The 20,496-nt window shown below is 38.0% G+C and overlaps 2 protein-coding genes across 2 annotated transcripts in view; both read right to left on the bottom strand.

The window, feature by feature from the left end:
• The window catches only part of LOC148865173 (Serinc-domain containing serine and sphingolipid biosynthesis protein), a 62,687-nt gene extending 47,503 nt beyond the window's left edge, over positions 1-15,184 (bottom strand). Inside the window, exon 1 of the mRNA XM_088981538.1 lies at positions 15,045-15,184. The gene's annotated coding sequence lies outside the window, so the exon portion shown is untranslated. The remainder of the gene's footprint in view (positions 1-15,044) is intronic.
• On the bottom strand, positions 15,117-16,982 carry LOC148865172 (Tetratricopeptide repeat (TPR)-like superfamily protein). The gene has a single exon (XM_088976360.1). The coding sequence runs from the start codon at positions 16,980-16,982 to the stop codon at positions 15,117-15,119; it is 1,866 nt and encodes a 621-aa protein (XP_088832486.1).
• Between the last annotated feature and the right edge of the window lie 3,514 nt (positions 16,983-20,496).

Here is a 20,496-nt window from a genome sequence, read left to right as displayed (position 1 = left end):
ACATTACTTGTACTTGGGGTTAGATTACAGTTTTACCCACATGAACAAAGGTTTGATTTCTCTAGCTCCTCCTGAAGTTTGGATGGTGACCCTCAATAGAACCAGAAGATATTGATGCAAAAAAGATAGTTCAGGCTCATATGCTCCTATATGAATGATATAACAAAAAAATGACAAGTCTTTACTATTAGGTCTGCAAGTCAGGTTGCGCAATTTGAATTGCATCAGGTTCGAGTTAGGGTTTGGTCTCATTGAAAAATTAACAAATTTTCAACCCAAATTGACCCAAGTTGCACATCCATACGCTATTCAAAGAAATAGTTGTGTTGCTTGATTAATATATCAATTGGGTTCCCCATTGACATTGTATGTTTTATATGAAATGGGTATTAAGGCCATTTAACAAAATGATAGAAGGTACTAATGGCAACATGAAACCTTAGAGGAATAAAAGGGTGTTTGATTGCGTACACTGGTATATATAGACATATGTCACATATCATTGGGTGATGATCATGATATGGGGTTGGCTACATGAATCTTAGAGAGATAGAGTGATTCTACTCATGAACCAAATGCCAGCTTAGAAAGAGATCTAGAGTGATTATGATCCAAAGATATAAGAAATAAAAAGAAAAAAGAAAGATCATTATATTATTCCATAATCATTTCCAGACTATGATAATTGTTAATAAAACTGTAAATAACTTGAAGTTTCCAAATATCTAACTCTAGTGCACTAAGATTTGTATTTTTTCTATTAAATTGAGTTAGGTTGCTTTTTAATAAAATTTTAAAATTGAGAAAAAGGTTTGACAAGGATTATATATTTATAAGTCAAGGGAGGGAGCTGTCAAAGAACTAAGGGTCCATTTGGTTCTCAATTGAAATCTGAATCTAAATCAAAATCAAAATCCTTCAGAATTGGAATTGGAATGCAATTTGGATTCCAATTCCAAACCCCTATTTCCACGAACCAAATGGGCCTTAAAAATTTAGTCATTTATTCTGATTCCAATTCTGGTTGTAGCAGAGATTTCCCTAACTTCTGCTAGTGTAAGAGTTTCAAATGTTGCCCCAAACCCGGGTGAGGGTGGGATTTGATCCCAAGTCTCTGCTACAATCAGCCGGAAACTTTACCAGCAGGCTAAGCTGGTGCCTTCCCCCAGGTTGGGGGCATTTTGGTCTCTCAAAACAATTTTCTTTTTCACTAAAAATTAGGGCTTTTCGTGGTCGATCAAAATGAGATTTTCAGTTAGTCTCTTTTACCAAGCAAGGCAAGGCTGTATCAGTTTGTAGAACCACAAATGGGTCTGATCAAATTGGAGGTTTGCTTATATTCGGATTTGGATGGAATTTTATCTATAGAATTTAGATCAGTTTTGGATTTAATTGAATGCCATTAATGTGTTAAGCTAAACAATAAAATGAACTAAAACAAATGGAAAGAATTTTGCACATAGTTGCAAGGATCCAGTGAAATGGATTCAGTGAGAAGATGGAGAGTTGAGAGACAAGGATTGAATCGAAGAAGTCGATCCTAGAAGAGGGAAGAAGAAAGAATCTGTCGGTTCTCAAAGTAAGAGAAGAGGGAAGAGCAACTATCTTTTTAATAGGAGAGGCTACGCAGTGGCTGAAAGGTTTCATTCATGGAGCACGCTTCTCGGTAAAGAAAAATGGGTAGATGAGTTCGTTGGAGCTTCCAAGAAGGAAATATCAAGTGATGCTGAAATACAATAAAAAAGGATGGTTCGTGGCAGTGATTGAGTTTTTTTTGGTAGGATGGCAATTTCTACCCTACCCAGTGAGTATCCATCCCTACCTTCCCAATGGGGTGGGTTTTTTTTTTTTTTTTTTTTTTGCTTAAATGACGGGTTTTGGGGCAGGTGCGGGTTTTGGGATTCTACAATCCATGTGGGTACAGGTAAGGTATGGTATTAGGCTAAACTTGACCCTCCGTGACCCACATATTGTTGGAAAATATATAAACTTTATGTATTAAATGTTGAATTTAATAATATTTTGAATTTTATGTGAAGGATAATTGATATCTTAAGTGTTATTTACATGTCTTAATCAAATAATTAGAAATCTTGATGTTTATTTGTGTTATTTTACTTATTTATTGCTTATATATGACCAGAAATAATAAGAAATTAGATGCGGGTTTTAAACGCAACCTGCCCCTACCACCCTCCCCGAGCCCACCCCGTTGCCATCCTTATTTTTTGGTAACAACAAAAAACAATCAGTATGCCTTGTAGTTGGAAATTGATTGCTTACAAGTTGCAAGAATTTGCGGAGATGAATGCAAATACAATAACCGATGGTGGAAAGTCAAAGAATAAGCAAGAGAAAGAATTTGAACAAGAAGTGTTTGTAAGTAGTGCAAACAAAGTGCATAAAGCTATTACTAGAAGGAAACGGAGAAGAATGGGAGACAACATTGGTCTTGGAAGCAATCAAGGAGATTTTGGATTGGGGGATCATTTCAAATTTGCTGAAAAAGAAACTACAGATGGATTCAGGAATTGTGATTGCTCCTTTCAACAAAAAAGGAGCTCCGTTGAAAGTGGAAGAGAAAATAGTGGATTTTGACAGGTTAGACACAGAGTGAGATGTGATTCTAGTGCGGAAATGGTTTGTATCCTATAACAGCAATGGAGAATGTCGTGAAGATGTTAGGAGGGATTTTCATTTCTTGCAATCTTTCGAATTTGAACTCGGTAGTGGTGGAAGTTGTTGGAGTGAAGCCGGAAGAGGTGCCTCGATCCTTTGATGCTTTTTGAATGGAGCCTGGTCGAAGACCTGGGTCGCGTTAGAACACGAAACGTTACTAAGGAGGGATGGCCGAGAGGTTGAAGATGAAGTTGACAAGGTAGGGGAGAGGCCACGTGGCAATTAAAGTGTGGAAGAATTTCAAGCGATAGAAATGCTAGATGTGGAAGAAAGTTCAACACAAAAAAAGAAGAGTAAAGTTAAATCCTTGGAAAATATGAAAATATTTAGGCCCCATTTGGTTCACAGGAATAGGGGTATGGAATCAGAATCGAAATGGGCTATTCCAATTCCAACTATTTGGTTGGGCGGAATCGGAATCCCATTCCCATTCTCATTCCTGATTGAACCAAACAGACTATAGGAATTGATCATTCTAATTCCAATTTTGACCACGAACCAAACAGACCCTTAATGATTTTGGAAAGAGGGAAGCTAAGAACGAGAAACAAGAGGACATGAACCCTTTAATTGTGAATATTCTGGGTGACCCGAGTAGGCAAAATGACTTAAGAAATGTTAGTGGGTTGTGTTTTCAGGGGAAGTGCTCCAAACCAAGTGGGATTATGAGGACCTTTAGCAACTCATTGGATAATCTCAATAAGTATTCCCTTAGGTTTGACAGTCGGCCATCTGAACTTTTCCACCACAGCAATGAATTAATCTCTCTAGTTCGAACCAGATTTTGCTTCTCTTATCTTTTCTCTTCTTTCCCATTCTCTTTAGTATCCCTTCTAATATCTCTCTAATAATAATTCTAACAGAACTCTAGTGCAGATCAGAACTTTATCATGGTATCAAAGCAACTATAACAAAATTAGATCTGCCCAGAATTCTGTTTTTATCGCCATCTAACGTAGAGTTCTTTAATTTTCCTTGATCATCTATTGGATATAGGGAAAGGGGCTAAAAAGGAGTGATCGCCATTTCCCCTTGGAGGTTTTCACACCTTTGGTCAATAGGTTGGTGGGTGTTTGCAATGGTTTGTAGGACCCCCCCCCCCAATCGACGGTGAGAAGAGGGTTGCTTCAAGTGGTGCAGTAGACAATCAAGTGCATGTTGGTTTTTTGGTGATTAAATAGGTGGGTTATGTGGGTATTTCAATGTGGACCGAGTGATTAGTGAGTTTCTAGTGTTATGGTGTGTATTCAAGTAGTTGTGTAGTAAGTTTCTGGTGTGGAGAGTGAAGAAATCAATGATGGGTATTGCTGAAATTGTGATTGTAGGTGGTTTTACTTGTGTGTAGTGTAGTGAGAAGTGAATTAGAAAGAAAAAATCAGATATGGGAGACAATAGTGAAAACAAATCTAGTGTGATAATTCCCACCGATTACTTAAATGTTCAGATGACTTCTATCAAATTGAATGGGGAGAATTATGTGCCTAGGGAAAAATCCGTATAGGTCTTTCTTAGAGCTAAGAAGAAAGTGAAGCATGTAAGGGAAGAAAATCCTTCCACTGAGTCTCATGAGTATAGTGATTGGGAACAAGAAGATAAATAGATTATGACCTGATTATGGAATAGTATGGAAACCCAAAATCAGTGTGAATTTCATATTCCTATATACAACTAAGGAGACTTGGGACCATGCCAAGAAGCTTTATTCGAGACAAGACAACACTACTAGAGTGTATCAACTTTATCAGGAGTACTTTAATCTGCAATAGGGTAAGCAAAGTCTTGAGGAATACTATGCTAGCATGAGGAGCCTTTGTAATGAGTTGAATGTGTACCATCCCCTAACTTCCTAATGATAAGATTTAGCAATAACAAAGAGAATAACTAGATGGGACCAGATTTTTAGTAGGGCTAAAATTTGAATATGAACCAGCGAGAGCACACATACTAAGAGGGTCAGCTATTCCACATCTAAAAGAGGTATTTGTCCATCTTCGAAAGATTTCTGTTGGGATTACAGAGAATTCTAATATCTCTGAGAAGTTTGTCTTTGTAGTGATGAGAGGGGGAGCTCGGGGAGTTTAATCCAGTCGTAGTGGTGGCAGTGGAGTGGTGTATGGTCGTAGTGTTGGTGGTGAACGTATTGGAGGACGAGACTCAAGCGGAGTTGGTGGTAGAGGATATAGTAATGGTCTAAGGAGGCATACACATTGTGGTATGTTTGTGTAGTTAACTTTTTGCGTTCATGGAGTGGAAGGTGGACAAAACAAGTACAACCAAAACCTGAGCATGGATAGGTCTGGGGGTTTGTGAAAGAGAGATTGAAAATGAGAGGAGTTATTCAAAACAAATGATGGAAGATGATTTATGAGATACATAGCAATGCTGGCCGCCTCCACCCAGAACCAAGAGGGTACATAGGAATCCTGTAAAAGTGTTCTTACTACACTCAAGATGTGCCAATTCTTCCTTTCTGCTACCCCGTTTTGTTGTGGGGTGCCCGGACAGGATTTTGGGGGTTGAACTTCATGTTGTTTCAAGTAATTTTGGAAATCCCCATCAATATACTCTTGCCCTAAATCTGATCTTAGCACACAAATTCAAGCATCAAATTGGATACTTACATAGGTGTGAAAGTATTTAAAAATAGTGTATACTTTAGATTTCTTTCGAAGAAAATAAGACCAAGTGAAACGAGTGCAATCATCAATAAAAATTACAAAGTACTTATATCCTAGCTGTGAAACAACCGAAGACGACCAAACATCACTATGTATTAAATGAAAAGGAATTGTTGCATGTTCAGAATAAGAATGAAATGGTAAAATATTACTCTTACATAAACCACAAATTATGCAATATTTATTCACATTCTTAAAAGAAACAGTAGAAACAGGTAAACTACCAAAAGCAAATAATTGATCATGTTTCTTAGTGTTGAAAATTAATTAGTTTTATGATGTTTTTCTGAGTAGATGTTTTATGTTAGTTGTTAGATAGGAGGTGGGGACCACAGTAGTTATGTGAGTCCAAATTTTATTCTATTTTCTGAGTGTTATATATGTTGTTTTATATTTTGCCGCCCTATAAGGGCATAGTTGTCTTTGCACTGTTCTATTATTTTAGTATAAATAATAAGTGAAGGGGGCGGCCAGATTATTGCTCTCTTTTCTTTCAACTTCTCTTCTTCTCCTTCTCTCTTCCTTCTCTCTTCAAGAAACTACTTTCTTTCATATTTTTTAATTTAGTAGATTACTTGGTATTAGAGCATCAATTAGGATTTCTTGAAGCATTCTCATGCAGCCCTAGATCAGTCGATTGCATGAAGTAGTAAATGGCTAATCGATCTACTATAGATTGTCCAGTTCTTGGAGTTTTTTATGGGTTCTATACATCAGGAAGGTGATCTACTATTTGGCATCAAAATCAGGAAGAACTAGAGTACGGGGAAGAGTCACAGAAAAGTTGGACTCTTTGTTTTTTATTTGATCTTGGGTGCCCAGGTATTGTTAGTTTTCTTTTTGATTTTTTGAAGAGGACGGTTTGGTTTTTGAAATTTTCTAGGCTTCTCGGAGTGATCGATTCACTTTTCTCTCTATTGGGAGGGGTCGGGAGGAGAGAGATTTCCCTCCAGCTAGGGTTTTCTTCTTCCAGAAGGGTTGGTTTCTGTGTGTGTGGTATTAAATTATTTTTTGAAGGTCTTCAATCTATTTTTTTTCTTACTGTTGAACTATTTGAAGTAAAATGGAGAGTTGGAATATCGAGATGAAATCTATCGGTACTGTGGGACAGGGTGTTGGAGGTAGTAGTGATATATTTTGGTTTAGGATCATTACTACGGTAAAACTTGATGGTACAAATTATTTGGAGTGGGCACAAACAACTAAGATGGCTATTGGTGCCCGTGGAAAATTATGGTATCTCACTGTGGAGGAGAAGAAACCTAATACAAATTCTTCCAGATAGGTGCAAGAGAATTACATGGTAATGTCTTGGCTGTGTAATTATATGTTACTTTATATTGCAAAAAAAATCCTATGGGCTAATACTGTTAAGGAGATTTGGGATGGAGTGATTGAAACCTACTCTCAGAAGCAAAATGAAGCCAGAGCCTATCAGTTAAGAAATCGGGTGATAAGTATGAAACGAGGAGAAAAACCTCTTGCTGTGTATTTCTCCATGCTGAAAACCCTATGGCAGGAAATAGATCACTTAGAAATTGTGGTATGAGAAATTATAAATGTGCAATAACTTATCACAAACTGGTAGAGAGGAATAGGGTTTTTGAGTTCTTGGCAGGGCTGAACCTTGAATTTTACATTGCTAGGTAGCAGATTCTTTTCTAGTGAGGGTGTGACACTCTCTCAGGCCTATGCTTTTGTCTCTGGAGAGGAGAGTAGGAGAAATGTAATGCTGAGACAACTTGGGATTGACCAGTCGACTATGGTTGGTACAACAAAACCTAAGTCGAATGGAGACAGGGGGAGTAGTGAGACTGGAAGGGAAGATAAGAAGGACTTGGTGTGTGATTATTGCAAGAAGCCTAAGCATACCAGGGACACTTGTTGGAAGATTCATCCAAATCTTATGCCTACTCGGATAAGAAACAAGAAGGGAAATGCAAATGTAGCCACTACAGGAGACTCTTCAACCTTTCTCTCCCAAACTTATTGGGAATTCATTGCAGTAGCAGTAGTGAGAACAGAATTGGAGAGGTTTGGACAGCTTATGAGTAAGATAGATTCACCCAACTCTAGCTTTCCAGATGGACAACAGAATACAAGAGCCAACTACACCACTTCCTTTGCACATACAGATAGTTCATATGCAACTGCAAATCTTGCATCCACTTCAGGTAAGGAGGGACCTCCCTGGATTATAGACTCAGGAGCATCTGAGCATATGACTAATGCCCCTATCATTTTCAGTTCCTATAAGTTGTGCTTTGGTAGAGACAGAGTCTCAATAGCAAATGGTTCACATATGCCTATTGCTAGGAAGGGGACAATTAGAGTGACCAACTCTGTTTTACATGTCCCTAGACTTTATACCAACATATTGTTTGTTAGTTCTTTGACAAAAAAATTGAATTGTTCTGTGACCTTTCTTCCTGTAATTGTATTTTGCAGGATCTGGAGTCAAAAAAGATGATTGGGAGTGGTCGTGAGGTGAATGGAGTCTACCTTTTAGATGAGATTCTAAGACATTAGGGCCATCATGTTAGCAGCAGCAACAGTAGTGGGTCAAAGTTAGTAAACCAGATTATACTTTGGCACAATCGCTTGGGACATCTTTCTTTTAGTTCTTTGAAATGTCTTTTCCCAAAATTGTTTGAGTCTGTTCAATTATCTACTTTAGAGTGTGAGAGTTGTCAGTTAGGAAAGCATTATAAACAGTCTTTTAAACCAAGTAATAAAAGAAGTACTTCTGCTTTTAATATTGTTCACACTGATGTATGGGGGCCATATTAAATCCCTTCCATTGGAGGATTCCGTTACTTTCTCTTGTTTGTGGATGATTATGCATGATATTCTTGGATATATTTGATAAGATCATGTGATGAGGTTCCTAACTTACTACGACAATTCCACCAGATGGTTATCACACAATTTGGAGTGAGAACTAAGATTTTTAGATCAGATAATGCCAGAGAGTACTTTGAGAAGGACCTAACCACGTATCTCTTAGAACATTGTGTAGTTCATCAGAGCAATTGCGCATATACACTGCAACAAAATTGAGTTGTTGAGAGGAAAAACAAACACATTGTGGAGGTGGCAAGGAGCCTTATGGTGTGTGCTTCAGTTTCTATGCAGTTATGAGGAAATGCAATTCTTACAGCCGTACATGTGATTAACCATGTTCCTTCACGGATTTTGAGGTTTAAAGTGCCATTTAGCCTCCTTTTTCCAGATTGGGAGATATTTCATGTACATCTAAGGGTTTTTGGCTATGTTTCTTTTGTTCACATTCTTGGCCTTCATTGCAAGAAATTGGATCCTAAGGCCAAGAAGTGTGTTTTTCTTGAGTATGCTCAGAACCAAAAGGGGTATTGCTATTATGACCCAGTGTCGAGGAGCAGATTTGTTACTATGGATGTTACCTTTTTTTAATCCACATTCTTCTTCTTGAGTGGTTCTCCTCAGGGGGAAAGTTTTGGGGAGGAGAACAAATAATTTGTTCCTCTTCCTATTTCTGTAGTGCCTTCATCAGTTCAGCCATCATCTGCATCAATTCAACCACTACTTGCACCTCTAGTTTCATTACCTGAGCCACTACGGGCAACTTCACAACAATATCAGCGCTGGCAGATGATGGTTGACTCCAAACATCCTCGACCCACACCACTCTCTGTCAGTCCTTCTGAAACTCCAGATTTGACAGATACAGATCCATGTATTTCTCTTGAGCCTGTTATATTTTCTGATGATAATGTTTCTATCCCTAACACCATTGTTGCAGCTGATCTCACTAACCTTGATCTTCCCATTGCACTTTGTAAGGGGAAGAGAGTGTACAGCCCACTGCATTTCACACCATCTTTCCTACAGTGCCTTATCACCCTCCTATCGTGCTTTTTTTTTTCTTCCTTGGATTATATGTCTATACCCAGGAATATTATTGAGGCTCTCTCCAAATCTGAGTGAAAAACATCCATGCAAGATGAGATGGATGCTTTGGTCAAAAGCCAAACTTGAGAAATAGTTGGTCTCCCCTCAAACAAGGAGACGATCGGATGTCAATGGGTATTCACAGTGAAGTATAAGGTCGGTGGCAAGATAGAGAGGTACAAGGAAATATTGGAAGCAAAAGGGTATATTCAGACATATGGTGTTGATTATCTGGAAACATTTGCACCAGTAGCTAAGATGAGTTCAGTTCGTATTCTTTTATCTCTAGCAGCCACCTATTCATGGCCCTTGTTCCAGCTTGATGTCAAAAATTCTTTCCTCAATGATAACTTATAGAAGAAGGTATATATGGACATTCCAGTAGGCTTTTATGAAAATGTTGGTAAAGGAAAGGTGTGCAGACTCAGAAAATCTCTGTATGGACTGAAACAGTCACCTAGGGCTTGGTTTGACAGGTTTAGAGGGGTACTCATCCGTTTTGGATACATACAGAAACAGTCTGATCACACCCTCTTTGTGAAGAGGAGTGATGCTTTGGTGTCAATTCTGATTGTGTATATGGATGATATAATAGTGACAAGAAATGATCTGGAGGAGATTGATGATCTCAAAAAATCATTGCAGCAAAAATTTGATATCAAAGATCTTTGTGAACTCAAATACTTCTTAGGGATTGAAGTTGCAAGATCCAAGCATGAGATCTTCATTTCACAGAGAAAGTATGTACTCGACCTACTGCAAGAGAATGGGAAATTGGGGACCAAACCAGCAGACACTCCTATTGATCCAAATCATAGAATTAATGGTGTGGATGGTGAATTGGTAAAGGATGTGGGGAGATATTAAAGAATGGTGGGCTGACTGTTGTAGTTGTGTATGACACGACCAGATATTTCTTATGCTGTCAGTGTTGTGAGTCAGTACATGCATGCACGTCGGGTTCAACATTGGGAAGCTATTGAGAGAATACTTGCATATCTGAAAAAGCACCCTGGCAGAGGCATTATTTTCTCAAATCATGAGAATATAAAGCTAGAATCCTATACAGATGCAAACTAGGCAGGATGCTTAGATGACAGGAGGTTTATATCAGGAGTGTATACCTTTGTAGGTGGAAACTTGATCTCTTGGAAGAGTAAGAAACAAGCAGTTGTGGCAAGTTCAAGTGCAGAGGCTGAGTATAGATCCATGGCTCATGGTGTCTCAGAACTTCTTTGGGTTAGATCTCTTTTGAGTGAGATTGGGGAAAAAGCAGAGGAACCTAAGATGTTATACTGTGACAATCAAGCTGCAATCAATATTGCCTACAATCCAATTCAGCATGATAGGACAAAACACATTGAAATTGATAGACACTTTATAAGAGAAAGGGTAACAACCGGAGAAGTTTGTTTGCCTTATGTCTCTTCAGAGTTGCATCTGTCTGATGTTCTCACTAAAGAGGTGGCAAGGAACAAGCTTGAACATGATCTACGCAAGTTGGGAATGTGTGACATTTACTCCCAAGTTGAGGGAGAGTGTTGAAGATTAATTTTGAAGATTAATTAGTTTTATGATGTTTTATGTTAGTTGTTAGATAGGAGGTGGGGACCACTGTAGTTATGTGAGTCCAAATTTTATTATGTTTTTTGAGTGTTATATATGATGTTTTATGTTTTGTCGCCCTATTAGGGCATAGTTGCCTCTGTACTGTTCTATTATTTTAGTATAAATAATAAGTGAAGGGGGCGGCCAAATTATTGCTCTCTTTTCTTTCAATTTCTCTTATTCTCTTCTCTCCTTCTCTCTTTCTCCTCTCTTCAAGAAACTACTTTCTTTCATATTTTTTAATTCAGCAGATTTCTACTCTTAGAAAAATGATGGCCAATGTGTTTATGCCACAAATGTCAATCATTATTACAATTAAAAGATACAGAACTAGAAGTAGTAGAAAGCAAACAAGAAGTAGAAGTAGAAACAGTCTTATTCTTCTCAAACTCCAAAGCAAAACGCCTTCCTAGTGTACGCCCCTTCCCCTTCACCTCCCCAGTTTGTCGGTCCTTAATCAAGCAACCATTAGAAGTAAATGAGACATTGTTACTTTCCTCTACAAGTTGGCAATAGAAATCAAATTGGTGGTGAGCTTAATTACAAATAGAGTTTTGGATAAATGAAATAGAAATGATTTAGATGTAGATAAATACAAATCATCACAACCAAGTATGTCAAGTTTCTCACCATTTGTAGTGATAATATGTCTATTGGGAAAATGGGGTTTAGGATACTGACCAAAAGTAACCCATATCATGTGGTTAGAGGCTCCAAAGTCAATATACCAAAGGTGGTTTGATGAGGGGCAATAGGTCAATGACTTTCCAGACAGACTGATAGTAGAGAACACTGAGGAGATGACCGAGGACATGAGTTGTCGAATCTTTTCTTCAGACATGCCGTTGGAGGTGTCGTTTTGGCCAGCTACAGAAGTGATAGAAGAGGAGGCATCTAAACCATTTACAGTAGTCTGGTAGGCCTTGTAGTTCCCTTTCTTCTGATTTGGACCACTACCTTTCTGAGGACGAGTAGGACATTAAGTGATAATGTGGTCGACCTACTTTCAATAAGTGCATGTGTTCTTTCTTACAATGAGAGACAACATGCCTATACTCTTTACATCCATAACATTGTATCTTAGAGAAATCATTCTTCCCCTTTGGTTTAGTTGCCAAGAAGACAATATCAATGTTGGAATCATTCCTTCCATCCAATGTAGTCTGAGTAGTCAATTTGGTTTCTGCCCTCAAAATATCCCTAAGAATAGTATAAGTCAGGAAGTGTTCATCGGTTTAGGATATTAGATCGGACGACTTCAAATTCTAGCCTTAGATGCATTAGAAAATGCATAATTTTTCTCCTATCAAAGTGTTCCTCCATGTATTTAAAACAACTGTTTGAAGGATCATCTCCCATGTGAACTAACTCATATTTTGTCCAAAGGTTAATGAACCTGGCATAGTATTCATGAACCTTTCTATCTCCCTGATAGTAAGAAAAAATGTCAACCTCTACCTGATACTGTCTAGAGGTATTCGATTGTTGATAAACTTTCTCAAGATATTGATACATCTCATAGGTTGTCTTATACCCTCTCATAGAGATAGCAATATCAGTTTCGACTGAGCCTAGAATCCATGATGCGATTATTTCTTTGTCGATCTTCCACTGATTAAGTCTCTTAATGTCAGAGTCATCAGGTTTAGACACAGATCCATCTAGGTATCCCCAAAGACCCTTAGTTTCGACATGGAACTGAAAGTTGAACTTCCATATTGCGTAATTCGTATTGTTGAACTTAATAGGAAGAATATCCATCATATTTGATGCCATTGAAAGACAAAAGGCAACAACACACACTTCCAGAAACCAAAAGAAATTCGAACTAGAGAAGAAAGAGAAGAATACCTTTTTGCTGATGTCCAAAAAAGGCAATTGTTGAGTTCTACTGAACTGAAAAGTGGACCAAAACCCCTCAAACTCGAAACTGATCCAAACCAAACCAAAGAGGTTCAATAGATCTGCTCTGGGTGACATCGGATCTAAAATTTCAGGCTGATCCGCTATCTCTATAGTATGAGAAGAAAAGTGAATCTAGTGGCACAATAGTCCAGAAAATAGATCTGTAAAGTTTAGATCTATAGCCAATCCAGGAAGAGAAATAAAGAAGACACTCAAGAACTTCCAAATACTGTTAGAGAGTTCTTGAATCAGTAGTAGCCAAGGTGTTGTGTGAAGTTCAGGTCGTGACCTGCTCTGATACCATGTCAGAGTCGGTTCCAAAGTTAGAAAAGAGAGAGAAAAGAGAGAGAAAAGAGAGTATAGCCGAATGGTGGGTGTGACACCTTGTGTCAGTCGACACCCTAAAAGATATATTTATATTAAGTTGTAAAAGGGCAGATCTACCCCTAATGGACAGGAGAGAGATAATACAAAGAATATATATATATATAGCAAAGAAAGGTAAAAGTACAAAAATAGCCCTTCGACTAGATTTCACTGTCTCTAGAGTTTAGAATCTTGTGAGAAAAGAGATGGAAAATGTGGAATGCTAGTAAACAACAAGCTTATGCAACTCTTGATGATTCACCATGTTGTAGGGAAAGGTATACAAGAGTTGCATAAATCTTTGTTTACTAGAACTTCCCTTCCTTTTGATGACAAAATTGCATCACAAATTTATGAGAATAATCAATTAGTATACTAATAACAAGATCATATTAATATACTGTACTACTTATTTAAATGGAAAAAAATGTAGAAAATTATCAATGGTACTATTTAATTAGATGAGGAAATGTGTGCTTGAGAAATCAGGATGCATCTAAGGGGCCATTCTCTTTTTGGATTTTGAGAGGGGGAAAAGTTGATCAATGGGATTTTGATTTCCATTGACCAAGAAACCCATGTTCATTTTTCAGATTTATGTGGCAACTAGTGAAAGTTTATTTTCCTAGGCATCACTTACCCAAGTAAGTGATACCCATCTCCTAGGTGGATAAATTAACTTTCCCATGTAGGGGAAAGTTGCCAATAATTTGATGGGGCAAAAATGCCCCTTTTAATAATGGAATTTTTATGGCTAAGATGGTCATTACCTTATTTACATGCGAAACAAAAGAACATGGGTAAATACATTTACCCGAGTAAGTCTTTCCTGGGAAACACTTACCCAGGTAAGTGCATTTACCCGGATAAAAGACTTACCAAAAAACAAACAGGGCATAATTCTCAACCCAAGTTCGCCAATATTGCACCCCTAGGCTAATCCTACTTGCATCCTTGTCCGTGCTAGTCTTGTAGTCAAAGGTGTTTAGAATTTCAGACCTGATATAATCACTTTACCAAAAAGGGCATGATCAGAAAAATTTTCCCTTTTGGATCAGCCCATCTTTATTATGCTCATAGAAATAGGGTTTGTAAACTTTTATTTGCTTCAAGGGTACATGGAGACTGCATGAGAACTGACACCACTTGCTTTCAAAATGATAAGAAATGCCCATCATAATCTATCCTTACACTCTCTCTAATTGCATTCAACAAGTTAAGAACAAAATTCATATAAATCTCTTTAACAAAATAATAATAATAATAATAATCTTCAGAAGAATTAACTGAAATAAATGGAAGGACCAACCTGCAAATTGGTAACCAATAAACTTGGCACAACCATATCAAAGCCAATCAAGACAGTTAATATCCATGAAAATCAGGAAAAACTCTCCATCGTTCTAGTTTTGCATTTAGTCCATCCTAAGTCTTATTAATCAATACCACATTGCCAGCAAGCAACTTGTTTATAAATTGAAGGACACTATAACATGGTTAAAAGTTCCTTTATGTTATAGTGTTAATGAATCCAGTCTTAGGAGGCATGTTTCATTCATTCGACACTTGATCAATGCTGCATAGGTTTCATGACCCACTAAGAAAATTCAAATTAAGCAACATAAATTTGCATAAATGCAGTACTATTGCGCACATCTTTCAATTGATCACTGAAAATCTAGTTTATTGGGTGGGGTGGGGTGGGGGTGGGGGTGGAGGAGAAGATGATTCCAACCCAGTCCCTCAGCTGAATCTCACATATTCTATGCCCTTTTTAATCAAGTATGAATCATGTAAATTATTTCCTTCATGGTATACTTTTCCTAGTTATCAGTAATAAACCTCAATCCAGTCCTATTGTAATAATTACAAACCGACCTGGAACCATGCTTAGTTGATAATTATAAGAGATCAGACACTGTCCTGCCAACAACATGGCAACGTTTTGTTTCACCAATAATCTCCACAAGAACATACTCCACTTTTGAAATGATGAAATCTATGAGCATCTCGCACAAGAAATTCTCTTTCTGTAACCTTAGAGATAAATTTTGTAGCAGTATGGCAATCTCCACATACTCTTAGGTTCTTCTTGATTCTGATCATACTCCCAGGTGTCGAATTCAATAGACCAAAAGCAATTGCTAATTTCTCACTATGTACGGACAACATTTTCTCCTTTGTCTCTTCCTCAACATCATGCAATACAAAGTTTGTATCCGGCACGTATCCTTCTTGTCTAATCCTTTCCATCAATCTCTCCAATTCTGCATAGATCACATCTGTTTGTGGATTTGATTTATCTCCTGCTACAAACTTGTACACTTTGTTTTTCAATTCTACAACGGTGTGACCAGTGGTTTTCCTCACCCCTCTACGTTTCATAAGGGTTCTAATCTGATTGGCTTCTTCTCTCTTGCCTGAAGAGATGTAAATGTTGTATAACAGAACATAACGGCCAGGGTTTTCCGAGTCCAATTCAAACAAAGATTTAGCTGCCAATTCAGCAAGCTCCACATTTAAATGGATTCTACATGCTCCCAGTAGAGCACCCCATACGCCTGAATCTGGCTTTATTGGCATACTGTCAATAAACTCTTGAGCTTCACTTAGCTGCCCAGCTCGGCCCAAGAGATCAACCATACAAGCATAATGCTCCGACCTTGGCGTAACCCCAAAATCCTTGGCCATCGAATTAAAGCACCTCCATCCTTCAGCAATCAGGCCAGCATGACTGCAGGCAGATAAAACTGAGACAAATGTGATATGGTCTGGCTTTGCTGAATCTTTCATCTGATTAAAGAGATCAAGTGCTTCTATTCCATAGCCATGCATTCCATATCCTGATATCATGGTGCTCCAGGAAACTAGGTTTCTTTCCTGCATCCTATCAAAAACTTTTCTGGCATAGTTCAAGCTCCCACATTTTGCATATAGATCAATTACAGCAGTTTCTATTAGTATGTTGTAGTTTAAGGAGGCACGAATAATGAACCCATGAATAAAACGTGCCCGATGCAGAGAGGATAAATTTGCAAAAGCACGAACAACACTAAGTAGGGTCACAAAATCAGGGCGATTTTTCCATAATATCATCTGTCTGAAGAGTTCTAAAGCTTCTGCAGGCAAATTGGCTTGCACATAAGCTTCAATCATTGAACTCCAAGACACCAAATCCTTGTCAAGAATCCCATCAAAGAATCTCCGAGCAACATCAATTCTTCCACACCTAGCGTACATACCTACTGCTGCACTTTGAACAGACTGATCCAAGTCAAGACCATTATCTACTATAGTTCTACAGACTGCATTTGCTTCATTCTCTCTATGAACACATTGTACAGCATTTAATATTGTAATTCGATTGGGTTTAATCCTCTCATCTAACATCCTATAAAACAGAGACAGGCCTTCATAATGACGACCATTGTTTGCATAAGCGCCCATCATTGAACTCCATGAAACCACGTTTTTGTGAGGCATTCCATCAAATACCTTCCGGGAAATCTCAAAGCGCCCACATTTGCCATACATGGTTATAAGAGAATTACCCATAAAGATATCCGATTCATATCCAAATTCCATCACGTCCCTGTGAACCTCCTCCCCAAATTGAACATCACGAAGATTCCCACACGCTTTGAGAACGAACGGGAACGTGAAATTATCGGGTGCAACGCCCGTTTCAAGCATCTGCCGGTAGAGAAGGATGGACCGATCGTAGAGTCCATTCTCTGTGAAGCCTCGGATCATGACGTTCCACAGGAAAACGTCAGACGTCTGAGAAGCAGAGAAGAGCGCATAGGCATGAGACATGGAGCCTAAAGAAGCGTATTGACTGACGAGGTTGGTGAAGAAGAAGAGGTTGAGATGAAGATGGGATCGGAGCATGGAGGCGTGAACCGATTTCAGAGCCCCGAGGGACCCACAATGCCTGATCAGAGGGATGCATGTATCCGGTTCTATTGGTCGGAAGAAGATTTGGGTTTGTTCTGCTGCAAAGCTGTGAAGAGCACATATGCTTCTCCTGGACCTCCTGGTTAGTCTATGCATTAAGAGCTTTCTGAAAAACAAAAGAGACGTTTCAACGGTGAATCGTTGCGGTTGCGCCCCTTTATATTGGGCCTGGATGGGCCCGTATATGGATTTTAAGGATCCAATCTGAAGTCATTTTTAATGGACCGGGCATGGATCCATCCTACGACTTCTAGTTAGATCCAGTATCGCCTGCACTTATTCTTTATTTAGATGCGAATCTAGATTTGATTGGATATTATTAAATGGATAGTAGCCCAAGCCCATTGATGGCCATTCTTGGATGGGGTGCAAATCGGGCCGGGTTAGGTCAGGATGAGTTCAACCCTACCTGGTGCAGCGGGTAGTCCTTAAATGGAGTAAGCCTCTCATGAACTATCTACGGCAACGAAGACACGGCTACAGTCAAAGACTACAGTAGCTATTAAGGTTCAAAATATCGATATATATCGAATGGGGAGTTTTTTAATATACCCTTATGGAGGGAGTATTGGGGTTTTGACCGGTTCAGGAAATGGACGGATCTTAAACCAATTCCTCTGAATCGAATTTGAAAAAAACTAAAAAAACCACAAATACTGATCGATATGCCTTTACCGGCATATCGGATGTATCGATATTTTGAACCTTGGTCTCTATACACATAGGAGATGTTAAGGATTTGGCCTTTGTGGCTTTCTAATAAGTCTAAGGAAAGAGAAAAGATAACTAAAGTAGAACAAAGGCATTCTTTTTTCAATTCAACTTAATCATGATACAAACTCGACCTAATATATAGTTGAATGAGAGGAAGGATACAATTTGGCACCAAAAAGAAAACGTAAAAATGAGCAAATAAAGGGGATGTTTGGAACCTTGGCCATTTTTTAAAAAAACGGTGCCACGTCGGATCCACAAGTGTTTCAACAAATGCCCATGTATCTCATTGTTTGGTTCAGCCGACTATTAAAAAATTGGACATGTCTTGAAAATCAGGACCCTACCGTTTCATGCAACTATGAACCGTTTCCCCCAACGATTGACTGATGTGTATCCTATGTGGTGCTTACTTGTCAGCACATACATGAAAAATGATGATAAAAATCACCTTACCAAACAACATAGTGTTGCTCATTGCCTACGTGACAGAAGCTTTTTTTTTTTTTTGTGAAAAACGGGTCTTGAAAGCATGAATGTTTATTTTTTTTGAAAATCGGGCCCAAAAAGTGCCTATGCTCCCAAACACCATGAAAGAGGTGGTTACAATCATCATACACTCAAAAGTTCAAAATGGAAACCGGGGGCAAGATAAGATGATCTTCTTTCTGACCACACTGAAGTTATACTATCTGCTGGACCCGAATCTACAATCACTTCCTAAACCCACTGACAAAGACTCAGAGAAACTAAGAAAGGAAAGAGCAAAACAAGAAGATGACTCACTTCTGTGTCGAGGACACATATTGAATGCTTTATTAGACCGGCTCTACAAATTCTACAAGGAACTTACATCTCCAAAAGAAATCTGAAAGGCCCTGGAATTCAAATATAAGGTGCAAGAAACAGGTACGAATAAATATCTTATTGTAGAATACTTTGACTTCACCATGAACGATCATAAACCCATACCAGAGCAAGTTCATGAACTGCAGGAGATATTCAATAAAATTCGATCCCTTAACATTATCTTTCCTGAATCTTTCCAAGTGAGAGCAACCATTGCCAAACTTCCACCCTCTTGGAAGGATTACAGGAAGAAGCTTCTGTACAAGGCTGAAAAACTTACCTTTGAGCAAATTCAGCAACACCTTCGTATTGAAGAAGAGTAAGACCTTGGCCAGTATGTTGAACTCTAAGGTCAATTTTGTGGAAAACGGATCGAAGAAGACTAACCCTGCATTACAAGTAAAGAAGAAGGATGGGAACTTCAAAAAGAACAACAATAAGAAATGATCATGCTATATTTGTGGAAAGAAGGGGCACTATGCCCAAGTCTGCCAACATCGAAAAAGCCAAACCAAATCTACAAACATAGTAGAAGACAATCTCGTGGCCATGATTATTGAAATCAATATGGCAGAATCGTCTTCTGGATGGTGGTTTGATTCAGGTGTCACAGTCCATGTTTGCAAGGACAAGTCCTTGTTCAAGACATATGAAGAAGTGACTGATGGCCAGGAGGTACAGATGGGAAACCAAACATGTACCAAAGTTGCTGGAAGAGGCAACATAGAGTTGAACTTCACATCCGAAAAGACACTGACTCTCTTGAATGTACTCCATGTTCCTGACATTAGAAAGAACTTGGTCTCATTAAATCTTGTTTGTAAGAGGGGATTCAAAGTTGTCTTTAAATCCGATAAACTAATCATATCCAAGAATTGGATGTTTGTTGGAAAGGGATATGGTTGTAATGGTATGTTCAAATTAAATATTAATGAAGGAAAAGTTTCTGCTTATATTGTTGATTCTTTCTCTTTATGGCATGATAGATTAGCACATTTGAATTTTAAATCCATAAAGAACATGAGTAAATTAGGTATAATTGCTTACAGTAATGAATCAATTGAAAAATGTGAAATGTGTAAAATCTAAAATGGCTAAGAAACCTTTCCCTAGTGTTGAGAGAAATTCTCAACTTCTAGAACTAATCCATTATGACAACTGTGAACTCAATGGTGTATTAATTAGAGGAGGTAAAAGATACTTCATAACATTTATATATGACTTTTCTAAGTACACCTATGTCTACCTTATGAAAACTAAGGATGAAGCATTTGACATGTTTAAACTATATAAGACTTAAGTTGAAAATCAATTAAAAAAGAAAATTAAAATCCTTAGAAGTGATAGGGGTGCTAAATACTTTAAAAATGAGTTTAATTCTTTTTGTGAAGAATTTGGAATAATACATCAGTGTTCTGCTCCTTATACCCCTCAACAGAATGGCCTGGCTGAAATGAAAAATAAAACACTTACAGAAATGATAAACTGCATGTTGTTAAAAACTAATGCACCCTTAAACCTGTAAGGGGAAGCACTCCTAACAGCCTACCATTTACATAACAGAATTGTTTCTAGAGTTAATAACAAATGCACATACAAATTATGGACAGAAAGAAACCTAATTTAGCATATCTAAAAGTATAGGGGTGCTTAGTATATTATCGAGTTCCAGATCCTAAAAGAACCAAATTAGGACTCAGAGCTAAGAAAAATATGTTTGTTGGATATACAGAATATAACAAGGCTTATAGGCTTCTAGACTTAGAATCTAACATAATAATTGAAACTAGAGATGTTGAATTCTTTGAAA

This window comes from Nelumbo lutea, chromosome 3 (assembly GCF_056320005.1).
Source record: "Nelumbo lutea isolate HS-2025 chromosome 3, American lotus-T2T, whole genome shotgun sequence".
Lineage (NCBI taxonomy): Eukaryota > Viridiplantae > Streptophyta > Magnoliopsida > Proteales > Nelumbonaceae > Nelumbo > Nelumbo lutea.
The sequence above is the reverse complement of the archived record's forward strand: the minus strand, read 5'-3'. Positions and strand labels throughout refer to the sequence as shown.

Coding starts and splice junctions, on each gene's coding strand:
- LOC148865172 (XM_088976360.1), bottom strand. CDS start 16,982: ATGTCTCATGCCTATGCGCTCTTCTCTGCTTCTCAGACGTCTGACGTT.